Source organism: Carica papaya, chromosome 9, assembly GCF_054855325.1.
Source record: "Carica papaya isolate Zhongbai chromosome 9, ASM5485532v1, whole genome shotgun sequence".
Classification (NCBI taxonomy): Eukaryota; Viridiplantae; Streptophyta; class Magnoliopsida; order Brassicales; family Caricaceae; genus Carica; species Carica papaya.
Window position 1 is genome coordinate 10246776 of NC_142317.1, and position 16492 is coordinate 10263267.

Genomic DNA, 16492 nt, shown 5'->3' on the forward strand with positions numbered 1-16492 from the left:
AGGAACGGAGCCAATTTCAACAGCAAATTTAAGTGAAAAACGACATTCCCCTCCAGTTCCCCATCACCATTGAGCCTTCAAGACGCTAAAGCACTGTTATTTAAGCATCACACTGTTGGAGAAGTCACAAGAACAACGAATTGTTTATGCATCAACTCCGCCAGTTCAGCAGTTGCGATACTTGGAATGAGTTGAGAAGGGTTGATTACTACTAATCTAATTTTGTAAAAGCCTTTATGCATTTCTTCTCATTTTTCATTTCATTTATCAAATATACAGTACAAACTACAGGCACTGCATTCGTGCATTAGTTCTCGAACATACCCTCATCTGATATTCTGGATGATTCAGTTCCATTAACAACAGGCTGATCTGAAAAATCTACCCCTAGAATGCTATAATCAAAATCGTCCTCATCCTCATCACTTGCATCTGACTCTGACTTTTCATCTTCTTTGATCATCACTGCTTTTCCCAAAGCTTCTCTTTGCATCCTTTGTTCAATTGCATCCTCATAAGACATTTCATACCAAACGTTGCCCTTGCCAACTATAGATTTGTTATGTGCATCTGTCATCCTCTCTTGCTTACTCTTTTCCGAATTCTTTGGTTCTCCCCAATAGTCATACCGATACAAGGGATTTGAAGGATCATATTGATCTTTCCCAAAGTAGTTTGCATCTTTATACCTCCCCGGCTCTTCCAAAGGCAGGCCAAGAGCTTGCCGGCTGCAAAACAACCATAGAGCTTTAGTGGGAACCAAGTGAAACCAACTCACCGGAATCAATCTTTCTTTAAATCATTGCAAGAGTATTGGTCTAATCATGAAGAACAAAAGAATTTAAATGTCTGAACCACTCAAATCACGCAAGGACAGAAAATCCAATCACATATTAGGGAAACAAAAGTTTTCAAATAACATATGGAGGACAAGAGAGGAGTTAAAATAATGAAAGATTTCCCATTAAATTGAAATGAAAGAAAAACAGAACCAATATTTGAACAAAAAAATCTGTAGCTATAGGAATACCAGCTAATATCTCTGATTAAAGCTTCTCTTTCCTCAAAGGATCGCTGCCAATGCAGGAAATCATACTCGTCCATTTCAATGTTTCGTCGAAGCTTGTTGATTTTATATTCTTCTCCTCTTTCTTTTGCTTCCTTTCTTAGCATGTTATGGTGCTGAACCAAACAAACAACAAAGTTAAGAAAAACAACTTTAATTATTTAACTAAGATTTTATGTTTCTCCCCTTCTTCTCCGGCCGGCCCCGGTTTGTTCACTAAGATCTTAAGCTTATAAACTGCAGTTTGATTAAAATCGTACTTAAACATGCATGGTTATATAAAAATATTAATAGTTATTTACAAAGGGCCTACTGGATTGTCTTGCATAAAATTATTTCAGATGACATGAAATAAATAATCATATTCAGCAAACATGTATGGGAATAGGCAGGAAAAGTTTTTTTAAAAAACAAAAGGAAAGATGAAGAATGAATAAAATCCACAATTTATTACAGTAAAGGACTTCCACGTGAATATAAACAATGGTTAACATCAATCTACTTGAACAAGAACATAACACAAAAAATGGGAAAAAAATTCCAGTTCGTCATCATAGTTTGATCACCAGACCTCTCTTGTGCCCAATTTGCATTCAGAATGACAGGGTGAGAGATGTACATTACTTGACTAATCCAAAGAATTGGTCAAACCAACAAGAATTTTAGGGAGCTCACTCAATAGAGAATTTCAAATTAGAAAAACTCACCATCTCCGAGAAAACTACCAACAAGCCAGAGAGAGTTAACAAAACAAGCTTCTATAATATAGAGTTAAATAAACAAACATTTATGAGAAACCTGGAGGATGATTTGCAAGTATCTAGAGTATGGATGGGAAATAAGAAAGGGAAATAACCTCACACTCAGCTAAGGCAGCATCCAGATCAAGCTCTTTAACACTTGTTTTCTGCCCAAAGATACAAGCAAGATTAGGTGGATAGGACAAAATATCATCCAATGGCATATCTAAGGAGAAAATCTTAGGAAAAAGAAAAACCTCACCAGAATTACTTTCGGTATTCGTGTTTTTTTATAATAGGCTTCAGTATATACAACACTCTTTTCTTCATCGTAACCATCCTCATCAGTTAATTCTGAGAGTTTTTTCCCTTTGTATTTCTCAGGATGAGCTTCGAAATCATCCAAAATCATCTGTTCAGCAACGTGAATCTGCCATAACTGCATAACAGAATTTCTTCAAAATATGACAACTGGAAGCCCAGTCTGCACATGAATAAACAGTCATTTTAAAGATACCAGAAGAATGTCTTTACATAAGCAGTTGACAAGACTTATGTCAAGAATACCTTGTCAACATAAGGATGATTCGACAATAGTGGTTCCTCTTCTGGTTTACTTCCTGGATCTTTTCTGGGAATAGGAGGTCTTCCACAATCACGCTGCAAATGGAACAACATTACTAATTGAAAGGCATTAAGCATGCCAAATAATTAAATTAACGATACAAAAACATTTACTAGGTGGAAAGAAGCAAAAAATAGTAATCTTTGTCCACATATGTAGTGGACCAAGTGATTTGTTTGAGCAAAGAAAAGAAGAGTATAATAGGCCATTTATTGATTAAACAAACAAGGGGCAGAACTCAAGCATAAAATCAGTGGTGGTGCAATAATAAATAGTTTAAAGCATAAATAAATAATTATTTTAGATCATTATTGTTCTTTTCATGTTTTCCAATATTTTTCCTAAAACTTACATTTTTGCTAGGAAGTTTATATGCATTAATTATTTTAGATAATTAATGTTCTTTTCATGTTTAGTTATTATGACCTCTCATTTTCAACAATGGAGTCAGATACATTGATTTTTTTTATAAAAAAAGTAGCATTAGTTAATATATTAAAGCACTGCTCCTGAAACAACCAAACCTTAAAATTTTATTAAAAAAATACAAACCATCTCAATATAAGATCAATTCAGGACATATGGAAGCATCAGTGAAGGATACAAATGCTCAACTGTGTGTGTGAGTAAAGGTACAAGTAGAGCATGGTGCTTTGAGAAGAAATGGGACATACCCGTAATTCATCTGGATTAGTATCCTCATCATGGTGAAATATTGGCGGGAAGTCAAATCTATTAAAGCTGGAAGCATAGGTAAAATGTTTAAATCAAAGAGTTAAATCATTAAAATCATTACCTTTAGACTTGTTCAACATAAATCTTGAAACTAATTTCTAATATAACTTAATGGTTATCAGTACCAAGTCATAGTTACTCTTTCCTCTGAAGTCACAATTATTTTGTAGGTAAACAAGTTATCTTAAAATCTACCAATACATATTGAAATCAATTTAATACAACTGCTGATTTTAAGGGGAAAGGATCAGACAGGTGCATGAAAATACGTACATCAGGTGATCGATATTAGGATGGACAAAACGCATCTCTATAGGAAATCGAAAACGGTAAGGGTCTCGTTTTGCCTGCAAAAGTGTTGGATTAATCAAACAGCTAAAAACTGGTCTAATGCTTTCTGCTTAGAGCTCATTACCCAAAACAAAGGAATACATCACTGTACTCACCAAAATTTCAACAATGACATGCACACCAACTTTTATGTGATGACGAATCCAATACCAATCATTACCTTTTATAGGGACCCACCTGAAAAACAAGGCGACAGATATCTCATAAATAACTTTTAACCCAATATTCTTTATGAAGTCCTAAACCCACTCTAAGCAGATTGATGATAAATTAGCTAATACTCATAAGACAAGCAAATAGAAAGGTTCTGGTTGAACTATTTTAGTGGTACAAGAATAAGGAACTGAATGGCCACGTTACAGAGTAACTGTGGCGAGCAAATGGGCCATTTAAGTGAAATGAACTCTGTTTCCACTAAATTAAGTTAAGCCATGTTGCTTTTTTCAACTTACATCATATTAGTTGCTTTCATAAATAAAGAAAGTTAAGCAGTGAAAGTGGAAACAAAGGAGAATGCTTGCACCGTATGGCATTGTCTTAATTCTCTGATTCGTTTTCCTTCTAACTGTTAGACCAGAATCTATAAACATAGGCATCCATACTGGAATATCATAAGCATCCATACTGGAATATTCGTGTTTTGAAGAATAAAAATTAGTGTTTATTAGGTTTTTAGAAGTGACTTTGAAAAGGTTAAGAAACACCCTACTCCTAACTTTTAAGTTCTTATTTTTTTCTAGCTAATTTATTTAATTACTCTCTTGATACCTTCTTAAAGTTACCAATATATACATAAAAACAAGATAAGTAAATATATATCTCTATTAATTATTTATTGCTTAGTTTTTGACAATCAGCACTCCCAATGCATAAATGCTTACTTTTAGATCAGAATTTATCTGCCTTAAGTAAACTTAAAAGCACCCTACTACTTTAAACACTTTTCTTTCAGCACTTAAACAGCTTCTTAGATGTGACAGACAGTTCTGCAATTACCAGGAAGTTTGAGAGTTACTATTGCTCAGGAAATATTCTATGATCTTTTCTTGTCTCTAAGTCTGTATAAATTTGCATCACCTGTGAATAAAAAAGAAAGCAGAAATCTTCTTAAAAATGTGTTTCTTTTCTAAACTTATTAAGAATTCTCTTCTAAAGGGTGCTTAATCTCTCTTGACGAGCCCTTATCATTAGGACATCAAGAGGTTCTCTCTTAATCAGCCCTCACCCTCTTCTACAAAAAACCCATACCTAAATATAATTTAAGGTCATAACATATTGGTATAGAGCCAAAAGTTATGGGTGACTTCCAAAATAATCATTCATCATGTTTGAATGTTACTTCTAAGCCTCATGTCTTATCCCACAAAAATCAATATCCTTCCTGAACTTATATCAAGATTAATGTGCTTGTGACAAGTAGAACTAGAGTAGGGTAGGTTTGGGAGAGGATATGACAGGATTGCTCTAGAGTCTAATGGCTCAAGTTAATCTCTCCCGTGCTTGAGGACAAACCTGCTATTAAGGGAGGGAGTATTTTATGGACCAGACAAGACTAATGGAGTCTGGTTTGATTTATAGAAGATCTATACATGGAGATAAGAAAGAAAAAAGTAAATTAAATTTTGTATAGTTCCTATACAATTTCAATGTTAAAATGTAGGCTTTTTTTTCCTTAGATATAAGAAACGGTTGTTTTTACAGACAGTTTGGGAGTTACTAGGCAGTTTAGAAGTTATCTATTCCTTAGAATGTAAGCTTTTTTTTCCTTAGTTGTAAGAAAAGATTGTTTTTCCAGACAGTTTGGGAGTTACTAGGCAGTTTAGAAGTTATCTATTCCAGACAGTTCGGGAGTTACTTTGTAGTGTCTATGAATAAAAAAGCAAATCAGCCCTCAATAAAGAGACGGCATGGTTCTCGTTTAACAAGCTCTTATCATTTCGAGATCTCATTAAGAGATCAAACGGGTTTCTATTGATGAGCCCTTATTCTCATCCACAACAAAACCATAACTACATCCAGTTTTGGCCATAGGAAACAACACAACTAGACAAGGCAGTTTATCAAGAACTAGTCACTCTTTCTTCACTAACTAAAACAAAGAATAAGAAAGGGAATACAAAATCATAACAATATAATTAGAATCAAGTTAGGAGGAGAAACATTCGAATTAAGTGAATCAAATAGTTGTTATGAGCCCTTCAAGTGACGAAAACTAATGTCATCAAGACTAAACAAGAGGAGCATCAATAAATACCCATCATAAACACCTCCAATGTCCACAAATGCTCCCTGGTATAGGTGTAAAGTGCTTACTTTTCCCTCACAAATCTGCAAAGACACTATGCGTCATGAAGATTTCATGTCTTTGAAAGATATGTAGCAAATTTTAGAAACATATATCTTTATCTTGTATTATGTTTGATATGCAAAAAACTATTCAGCAGAATCAGCAAGAAAAATGAATGACATTGGTAAAAGCAAACTCATGGCGTTGGTGCAGGCAAAATAGTTTAAGACATACACCAATCAGTGCACATAACAGTTTGAGTTTGCTGTCAAATAATTGAAAAAAAAAATATGAGTTTGCGCATGTATTCATATGCACATGTTTTAACTTTTTGGGGATAAGACTCACAGGTAAACAAAAATTAGGGGAAACCATGTCAATGAACAGTCTAGAGAACTCACCTGTCCAGGATAATAGAAGGGAAGTTCATACTGCATACATTGTAAAAGAATACAATCACGTTTATGCAATTCAAATTAAATTGAAAATATTCGAAGGAACAAAAGAGACACATAGCATTCTACCATTCCGTCTTTGTAGTCCTTTCCTCGTTTTCTCCTACCAGGATGGTAGTCTTGGTCATACTGTATTTAAGAAAAGAAGAATAAGAACAAGAAATTGCACATTACACTCCTGAATGAGCCAGTCGACCAAACATACAACGTATACGGACTATATGATCCTAAAAGCAGTATGCATATCCCTGAAGAGCCACCTTCTTCCATGTAACTGAAATAATTATGACATTGAACTTTCTACCAAATCTTTTTCCTCATAACTGAATCAGAAGGTTGTCAATGTTTTTTTTTGAGATAAAAAGGTAAAAGAGATATTATTCACAAAGTGTCAAAGAGGGCTGAAGATTTTAATGGAAGCAGAGTTTAGGAGATAAAATGAGATGTTCTTCTCTCCTTTATTGCTTACTAAAACAGAGAGGATGAAGTGCCATTTATAGGTAAAAATTGCCCTGATGTCACACCAAAAGTGTGAGTGTGAGAGAAAAACAGAAAAAGAAAAATAGCAACAAACGTAACCAATTTTTGGTGGTGATGGTGGACATTCCATTTGTCCAAAAAGAGTAAATACTAAATTACCCTTATTGTAACATTTTCTATACTCCCCATCAATTTAGGTTACATATATATTGAATAATTCTAGATTGGATACAATATTATTAGATTTTCCTGTTAATAGTGCCTTTGTATGGATATCAGTAGTCTGAAGATCAGTAGAAACATAGTGTAGGGTAATCATCTTATTTTCTATCTTCTCTTTAATGAAATGACGATCAATCTACACATGCTTGGTTCTATCATGATGCACTGGATCTTTGGCCATACTGATGGTTGATTGATTATCACACCAGAGTTTCATAAGATTAGGAATACCAAAGTTTAGTTCAGATAGAATCTTCTTCAACCATACACCTTCACATATTCCATGAGCAAAAGACCTTAATTCAGCTTCAACAGTACTTCTAGATACAACTGACTATTTCTTAATTCGTCAAATGACTAGGTTGCCTCACACATATGTACAGCAGTCACTTGTTGATTTTCTATCAGTCACTGATCCTGCCCAATCAGCATCAGTGAAGACCTCAATGTTTTTGTTTATTATTTTTTGGAAGAACAACCCCTGATCAGGGGTCATCTTTAAGTACCTCAGAATCTGGTAAATGACACTCATATGTTCTTCAGTTGGTTCAGCCATAAACTAACTTACAGTGCTCACAGCAAAACTGATATCAGGTCTGGTATGAGCAAGATAGATAAGTTTGTCAACAAGTCTCTGGTATATGTCTTTATCAACAGGTTTGCTATCATTTTTGAGACCGATTTTGACATTGGACTCCATCGGTGTTCCTACAGGTTTACAACCAACATATCTGTTTCCTTTAAAAAATCTAAAACATATTTGCGTTGTGAAACAGAGATACATTTCTTAGATCGAGCTACTTCCATCCCAAAAAAGTATTGAAGTAACCCAAGGTCTTTGATCTCAAATTCTTTGGCTAGAAACCTTTTGAGTTCCAGAATTTCTTCATTATTATCACCTGTTAAGATAATGTCATCAACATATACAATTAGAATAGATTTCTTCCCCGTGGCACTGCTTTTGGCAAAAAGTATGTGATCAGACTGGCACTGAACATATCCCATCTGTTTTACTGCCCTTGAAAATCTCTCAAATTATGCCCTTGGAGACTGCTTAAGGCCGTAGAGAGCTTTTTTTTAGTCTGGATACCTTCTTAGACCTGATGCTAAGTCCAGGAGGGACTTCCATGTAAACTTATTCTTCAAGATCTCCATTGAAGAAAACATTCTTTACATCAAGTTGATGAAGAGGCTAATGAAGGTTTGATGGCAAGGAGAATAAAACCCATATTGTGTTATGTATAACAACTAGGGCAAAAGTTTCCTGATAGTCAATCCCATATGACTGAGTGAAGCTTTTGGCAACGAGGCGAGCTTTATGACGGCTCACAGTTCCATTAGAATTATACTTTATGGTAAAGATCCATTTACACCCTACAGTCTTTTTCCCTGAAGGTAGATCAGATAGTTCTCATGTCTCATTCTTCTCAAGTGCTGTGATCTCTTCTTGGATTGCGGCTTTCCATTCTGCAAGCTCAAGTGCCTCATGAACAGTTCTTGGGACAATATTGTTATCGAGCTTACTAACAAGTATATTGTATGTTGAAGACAACTTGTAATATGACACATAATCCTATATGGGATGCATGGTGCAAAACCGGACACCTTTTCTCAAGGCAATAGGAAGTTCAGCATTAGTGTCAATATTAACCAGTGAGTCAGAAATTTCATATCCTGTAGTATTATATCCTGTAGTATTATAAGTGCTTGGTCCAGGAGTTGACTCATGACTTTGCGTGATTGATTTAGGAATTCTACTATCTTGAGTTTTATTTCTCCTTGTATAGATCCGTAGCTTACTTTTTGCAGGTAATATGCCATCAGTATTTATGTTATTAGTATCTGTTGTGGATTCGGTTTTTCTGTGCTTTCCTGGATATGAACATTCTGAAAAAATATCAACAGGATTTAAGGTGCAAGAGGGCTAACTGATATTCTTGAGTGAAATTCTCCCCCTGAATATTAGTTGTGGGATAAAATGGTTGATTATCAAAGAAGTTACATCCATAATATTGTAAAAACGATGAGTACCTGAGAAAAAAACATTTGCATCCTTTTTTATTTGAGGAATAACCAACAAACACACATTTAACAGCCATTGGATCAAATTTCTCCTTGAGGTGAGTGTGAATGTGAACATTAACGGTGCAACCAAATATTTTCAATGGGATAGTGTTTAAAACATGAGATTTTGGAAATGTTGGAAAGAGAACTTTATAAAGAGTTTTGAAATTTAGTATCCGAGTGGGCATTCGATTGATCAAGTAGGTAGAGGTAAGAACGGCTTCACCCCACAAAAATTTACGAACATGGGTTGTAAACATCAATGATCTAGTAACTTCAAGTATGCGTCTATTTTTTCTTTCGGCTATGCCATTTTGTTGTGGGGTATATACACAAGAGTTTTGATGGAGGATACCTTCATTATTAAAATATTCTCCTAGGATGATTCTAAGTATTCACATGCATTATCGGTTTTCAATATTTGTATTGTGGTGTGAAACTGGTTTTGAATCATAGTATTAAATTTCTGAAATATTTGGCTCACTTCATACTTTTCTCTCATAAGAAAGACTCAGATAATTCTACTATGGTCATCAATAAAAGATACAAAACATTTTTTTCCAATAATAGTTTTGACTCGTGAAAGTTCTCAAACATCACTATGGATTAAAATAAATGGTTGTGTGGATTTATATGGTATACTAGGAAAAGAATTGCGAATGTGTTTCGAAAATTGACACACTTCACATTGAAATGAAAGTAGATTTTTATTCTTGAATAAAGTAGGACATAATTGCTTTAAGTATAAAAAGTTTGGGTGGCCTAATCGATGATGCCATAACATAATTGTGTCATCATCGTTTAAACAATCTATAGAAACCGAATTATCACATACAACATTAGAAACTTGTTTACTTGAGGTAGGTGGGTCAATTGCAAGATAGTAGAGATCTGAATCCATCCTAGCATTGTCAATCGTCTTCCCTAAAACTAAGTCTTGAAATACACAAGAATGATTGTCACATTTCACCATACAATTCATGTCTTTACACAATCTACTTATAAACAGTAGATTGCAATCCAAATAACGCATATAAAAAACCAAGTTGAGTGTCAAGTAGGATGATATTTTTGTAGAGCCAATTCCTGCCACTCTAGAACTTGAACCATCATCAATCTTAATTAATAGATCTTCCTTATATTCAAGATGATCACCGAGCAAGAACTGATATGGTCAGATGCCCCATATCCTATCATATGGTCAGATGCCCCAGAATCCACAATCCAAATCTGTTTTTTATAGAACCATGTTGATAAACCAAATGAGTATTTAACTTTTTGGGCAACAGAGGCAGAGGAATTACTCAGACTTCCCATTTTTAACGAAAAAAGTTTCACTAGTGCCTCCATTTGTTCTGAACTGAAGGGAGCACTTTCGGGCTGAACAGAAAGCTCTTCCGGAGTCGCCAAGTTTCCGTGAGGTGTCTCGATGATCCTCTTCTCTCCTGGTCTCCCATGAAGCTTTCAGCACTTCTCACGAACGTGCCTTGTCTTTTTGCAGAACTCACAGAATGGACGCCCTTTCTTTCCACGGGAATCAGAGATGCGAGAAGTAAGAGCAGAAACATTCTCACTCAGCTGAGTCGACTGAGGTTCTCCCAACATCAATTTCTTCCTGCTTTCTTCTCGTCGAACTTCAGAGAAGACCTCATGAATACCCATCAGTGGTTTCGTGCTTAGAACTCGACTCCGCACTTCATTCAGGCTTTTGTTGAGCGCCATGAGGAACTAGAAGATTCTTTTCTACTCCACAATTTCTTTATATTTTTTAGCATCTTTTGGGCAGCTCCATTGATGATCTTCGAAGACGTTGAGCTGCTGCCAGTTGCGAGTGAGAGCGTTATAATATTGAGTAATGTTCAGCTCACCTTACCGCAGTTCGTGGATGGTGGATTCGACTTCGAAAATTACTGAGATGTTTTCGCGGCTGAAGTAAAACTCACGAGTAGCTTCCCAGACTTTGTGAGCAGTCTCATATAAAAGAAAATTTTCACTAATTTCGGAAGTCATAGAGCTTAGCAACCAGGACATTACCATGCTGTTGTCGATTTTTCAAGTTCGAGCACATGGGTCATTCGATGAAGGTTCTGGAGCTTCTCCTGTGAGAGATTCATCGCATCTTTTCCCTCGGATGAATAGCCGCATAGACGTCGACCATTGGAGGTAATTATCGCCATTGAGTCGATGGCTGGTGATGAACGATGAATGTTGCTCCACCATTCCAGTATTGATTGAGTTGAGGAGATACGTACCCGAAATAACTTCGAGTGATGAAGAGTTTTGGTCATCCATGACCATTGAAGAATCTGTCGCACGCGGAAGGAGATTTCTGAATCAGAGGCGCTTTGATACTATGAAGATTTTAATAGAAGCAGAGTTTGAGAGATAAAATGAGAGATTCTTCTCTCATTTCTTACTTACTAAAACAGAGAGGGTGAGGTGCCATTTATAGGCACTCATTGCCCTAATGTCACACAAAAAGTGAGGGTGTGAGAGAAAAACAGAAAAAGAAAAACAAGCAACAAACGTAACCAATTTTTGGTGGTGATGATGGACATTCCACCTGTCCAGAAAGAGTAAATACTAAACTATCCTTATTCTAACATTTTCTACAAGGGCACCATATATATACAAAACATTTACAATTGTGTTAAGGTGTCAATGACATGCCCAAAATCTTCCATCCTAACAATATCATAATCTAACAAGATAGATTCAAAATAGTGTAACAATCTATTTTTAAGCATACCATTCTCTACTCTTTGCTATCAAACACCCTATTATTTCTTTCCTTTCATAAGACCCAAAATATTTAAGAGAATTTGGGTACTTATAATCAACAATTTAGGTTATGTTAATGAAATTTAGATTATCAACTGAAACAATATTACTTCAATTTTACTCAAACTTCAATCGGCTCTGTTTAGAAGAAACCAAGAATTTCTGTGAAATTCATTAGAAAGTTTATACTTAATTTAACTTAAAATGATGCAAATTCTATTAAAATATGATAAATTCTAAGCCCATAGCTAGTTCCAAGTATAATTGAAATAATGGTTTAAAATTCTACCACTTTTGATAAAATTTAAAATGTGTGGCTCCACCTCTACTAGAAAGTTTATATAAAATTAATTTTTTTCATTTTAGATAGAATATTCATTTTTTAAAGTCAAATTAGTTATTAATTTCCAAATGAATCTCACAAGAATTATTGATTTGTTATGAAGATAGCTTAGGAGAACAAATTTCATTGTCTTTTAAAAATTTTTTTATAGTAGTTCCAATCAACATAGATTTTCAGATGAATTCAACAAAATTAATTCATTTAGTCAACATGGCCTCAAGATTGTCAAATAAAAACTTTTGCTGGAGTTCCATCAGAAAAATACTACTCATTCTTTTTCTTCCCGTTAAAGCTTTGCCACCTAATCTTAGATAATTTAGCTTACACTTTCTTTGGATAAAAATTAGTAAAGCAATGAGGGGAAAAAAAGGAATAATTTTAAAAAAAAATTAAAATTAAAGCATTTATCTTGTTATTCAGAAGTTCAAATTTTAAAAAGAAGATTACTGTTTTTTTTCTAGTTTAACTTAAAAATGATTTATGAGAAAATAATCAACTATACCCTTTATCAACAAAATAATCAGTTAGTTAAAAAGAATAAAATAGAAACCTCCCTATCTAAAATTTTTAATTCCTTTCACATCTACTACCTTGAATTAATGGAAAATCCCCCCTTACTTCTACTAAAGGTAAGAAAATCCCATCATTTTCTTTCATTTCATTCCACTTCCCTTCCTCCATATATAGTGTTATATTAAGAAAAATATCAACTTCCATTGTCATAATTTATAAAAGTATGCCATAATTCCAGAATTAACCAATATAACCTGGAGTTCACGTACCTTGTAAGACTCCTCCTCCAATCTATCCTTATTGGCGGCTACCCACTCATTGTATTGCTTGAGGAACATTTTGTATCTGTCCCAACACATTTCCTCCAGGGTATCCGTTCCTTCCCTCACCTCCCTTTCCAACTCCTCCAACCCCACCCTCACGGCCTGCAACTTGTGCGCCTCCCTCATGAACTCCAGCTCCTTCCTGTCCACCTCCCACCCTCTAGGAGGCCAATCCCTAGGGGGCACGTGGCGCACGACTAGGGGCCCCGCCCAAAAGGTCTCCAATGGTGGCGGGACCTCCCCTTTAATCTCGAACTGCTTGGCGTACCACTCGTCTTGGGTCATCCCCATTTCTTTCATCTTCTTGAGACGGTAAGATGGCCTCAGCATCTTGAAAGCCTCAATGGATTCGGGGGACTGGAGGGGAACCTCCTCTCCCTCGTTGAGGGATTTGCGTGCAAAATAGGCCTCGGGCGAGAGGATTTCCTCCCATGGAGCCCAACCGCGCTCCATCCAGTTGCGACGGCGGGCTTCGTCCTCGGTCTCCTTGTCCTTGGGCCCAAAGTTCTCGAGGAAAGTCTCATCCACCGGGAACTCATCGGAGCTGAAGCACTTGGATGATGGAAAGTTAAGGGTGGTAGTCGAGGCACGACGCAATGGAAGAATGTTGAGGGTGGGAAGGTGGAGGGATTTGCCGGGGGGGTTTAGAGACTTGGGGAAGGTGAAGAGAGGAGGGTTTTGGAGGACTTGCATTATCCTCTTCGCGCGGGGTTTTAGTGCAGAGAGGGTGGGAATTGGGGTTTTGACCGGATAAAGTGTGTTTGAAATCGTAAATGGATATTTGACTTGTACGACACAGGTCCCAGGTGGCACCGGAACATTACATACAAGTTTAAATTATTTATAATTTATTTTTATTATTATTATCATTAATTTATATTGTAATTATCATAATTTATCAATGGCTCGATTATTATTATTATTATAATTATTTTTTTTCTGATGGAATATCATTACCTTGATTCTTTACAGCTTTTCTTGTATAGATGTTATGAAAGCTATGTTTTAGATAGCTTTATAAATTTAATAAAACTTATTTATTAATTCATATTTAATTCAAGTCAAAGAGGTTGTAAATGGTATAATACAACAAAAATTTATTTTAATAAAAATAATAATTAATAATAATAAGAAAAGGTAAAAATTGTTTAGAGATTTAATTGAAAATAATTTTGGAAAAAAAAGGTGAAAATTTGGGTTCTAGAGATATTTTTGAAAGAAAAATAAAAAATCATGGGTCAAAATGTAATTTAGAAAAATATTGCTATGCCAACTGTTCGGTCAACAGCCCTGACCAACCAGGACGCGCCAGGTGGCAGAGACCTTGTTGCGGGAGGCCACGCGGGAGGGAGCCACGTGGGCGATCCACGTGCGCGTGATCGAACGGCTGAGATCTGTTCCCGCTTGCATGGACGACCCAGATCAAAAACGCGCATGGATGGCCCAGATTACATCGCGCACGGACGATGTAGATTGAATCGTGCACGGACGGTCCAGATTGAATCACGATAAATAACCCAAATTCACTCCTTATTTAATCGCGATCGGACAGTCTAAATTAAAAGCGATGGACGGATAAGATCAAAAGTGGATGGGTATAAATAATCCCACCCGTACCCAAACCCTAACCCTAGCCGCTAGAGCCCATCGCCGGAAAAGACAGCCCAGCCACCAAGGAGCCGACCGCAGCCACCCGTCGCCGCACAGGAGCAATTTTCAGTCGCCAAACAAAGTAAAAGTTCTACCATTTGCTCAGAATTTGATTCCAAACCCACCTATGGCCAAATTGGAGCGAAAGCACCAACCAATTGGCCGAAAAACGCTACCGAAGCTCAACGACACTACCGTAGGGTGTTTCGGTTTTTTCCTCCGATGAGGCCCTTCCTGATTCCCGTTCGATGTAATTTTTCCACCATTGTGATCACCATTTCCTCCTCTACAGGTTGACCAGAGCAAAACACCCAATCGCAACGTGAGTCAGAGGAGCCGCCGCACCGGAGAGCCTCACTGCCGGTGAGTTTCAGTTTTCTACATTTTTCCGGCCCATCGAGGGCTCTAAGTGTATTTTCTCATAGCAACTGATGCAAGTTTGGCTGAATTCGGCCAAAAACGACCAAAAATGACTGAAAATAGCCAACCCGAGTTGGATCACCGCCGCTGTCGTCGGAGCACGGTGAAGCCGCCGTGCCGGAATTCTGAAATTGGCCGAGTAGAGCCTGGGTATGATTTTTGGGTTATTTGGGACATATGTATGTACCGTAAGCGTGTTTCAGTTCCCGAAAAAAAATTCAGAGAACCTAAGGACCGCCCGTAGGTGCAGTAACAATCTAGTTTTCGGCGTCAAATCAAGTAAGGACCCCTCACCATATTTTCTATCATAGAATTAAAGTTCGAATAAATGATAATACTGTATTTTGTACAAATTAAATAGATATGCATAATTAATTAAGGTTGCTAATGGAGCCCGAACCAGACATTATTCTCTGTCGATTCCTACTTGATTTATTTTACAGTTTAAATACATTATGGTATCCGGTCTATCTATTCTATAGTTTTAAATGCATGTGTTACTGTCTCACTTGACCACTGTGTGATTTTAAAATTTAAGATATGATTGTATTACCGGGTGCATGTTTATTGTTTATGTGATTATGTTCAACTTGATAACAGAGACTAAGGGGAAACAGATAAGGTGACAGCCTTGCTAGATATCCTGCGAGATGGTGGACAGACCGGGTTCATAGGAAACCCTATCGTGAACGTCGTCTCATACCGGACGGGGTATGGAGACTTAGTTATTTGGCACTCATACCGGAAGGGGTATGAGGACGGCTCGCTTGACCCTCATACTGGACGGGGTATTGAAGTTTAATATCTTAGCGCTCATACTGGACGGGGTATGGGGACGACCTTGGAATTAAGACTGTTAAGAAAAATGGTTCACGTATAGCGGGGACACCCCTATGGATCTCCATGGATATTAGTGGGCTGGTGAAAACAAAAAACAGTGATAATCAGTTATTGTTAACGACTACAGCTTTATTATATGTTTTATGTTACTGATTATGCATGAAATTGAGATTTGTATGATGTTATTGTATTTATAGGTTGTTTTCACAGGTTCTCTAAGGGTAAGAAAAAGGGTAAGTAGTTTTATTTTAAATAAATGTATTGGTTTAAAATTTGTGCTCCATTGGTTATTTTTGATTTTCTACCAACCTTTGCTTCTATGATGGTGATATAGTGTGATGTCCTTTCTGGGCTAGTGTACCTCATTCCGTATTTAATAATTTCAGATCAGGAGCACCTAATTCCCGAGCCCGATCCACAAGAAGACGACGAGTAGATGCTAGATGCTTTATAGTTTTCTTTATTTTTCTCATTTATCGTATTTCTTTTAGAGAACTTATTCTGTAATATTGTTTACTACTTTTAAATTATTGTGTAAGGGATGTTAACTTTAATCTTTTATTTCACTTCCGCACTCAGATTATTATATGTATTTTT

The 16492-nt window shown here is 36.3% G+C and overlaps 1 protein-coding gene across 1 annotated transcript; it reads right to left on the minus strand.

Moving 5' to 3' along the window:
- Nucleotides 1–220: 220 nt before the first annotated feature.
- On the minus strand, nt 221–13749 carry PDE312 (Nucleic acid-binding, OB-fold-like protein). Its single transcript, XM_022053201.2, has 12 exons — nt 12932–13749; nt 6329–6388; nt 6206–6235; nt 5772–5845; nt 3613–3694; nt 3440–3513; nt 3106–3172; nt 2374–2466; nt 2069–2245; nt 1923–1973; nt 1031–1182; nt 221–728 (listed from the first exon to the last, which is right to left on the minus strand). Exons 1-12 carry the CDS (start codon nt 13676–13678, stop codon nt 308–310), a joined length of 2028 nt encoding a protein of 675 aa, XP_021908893.2. The 5' UTR covers nt 13679–13749; the 3' UTR covers nt 221–307.
- Nucleotides 13750–16492: the final 2743 nt, after the last annotated feature.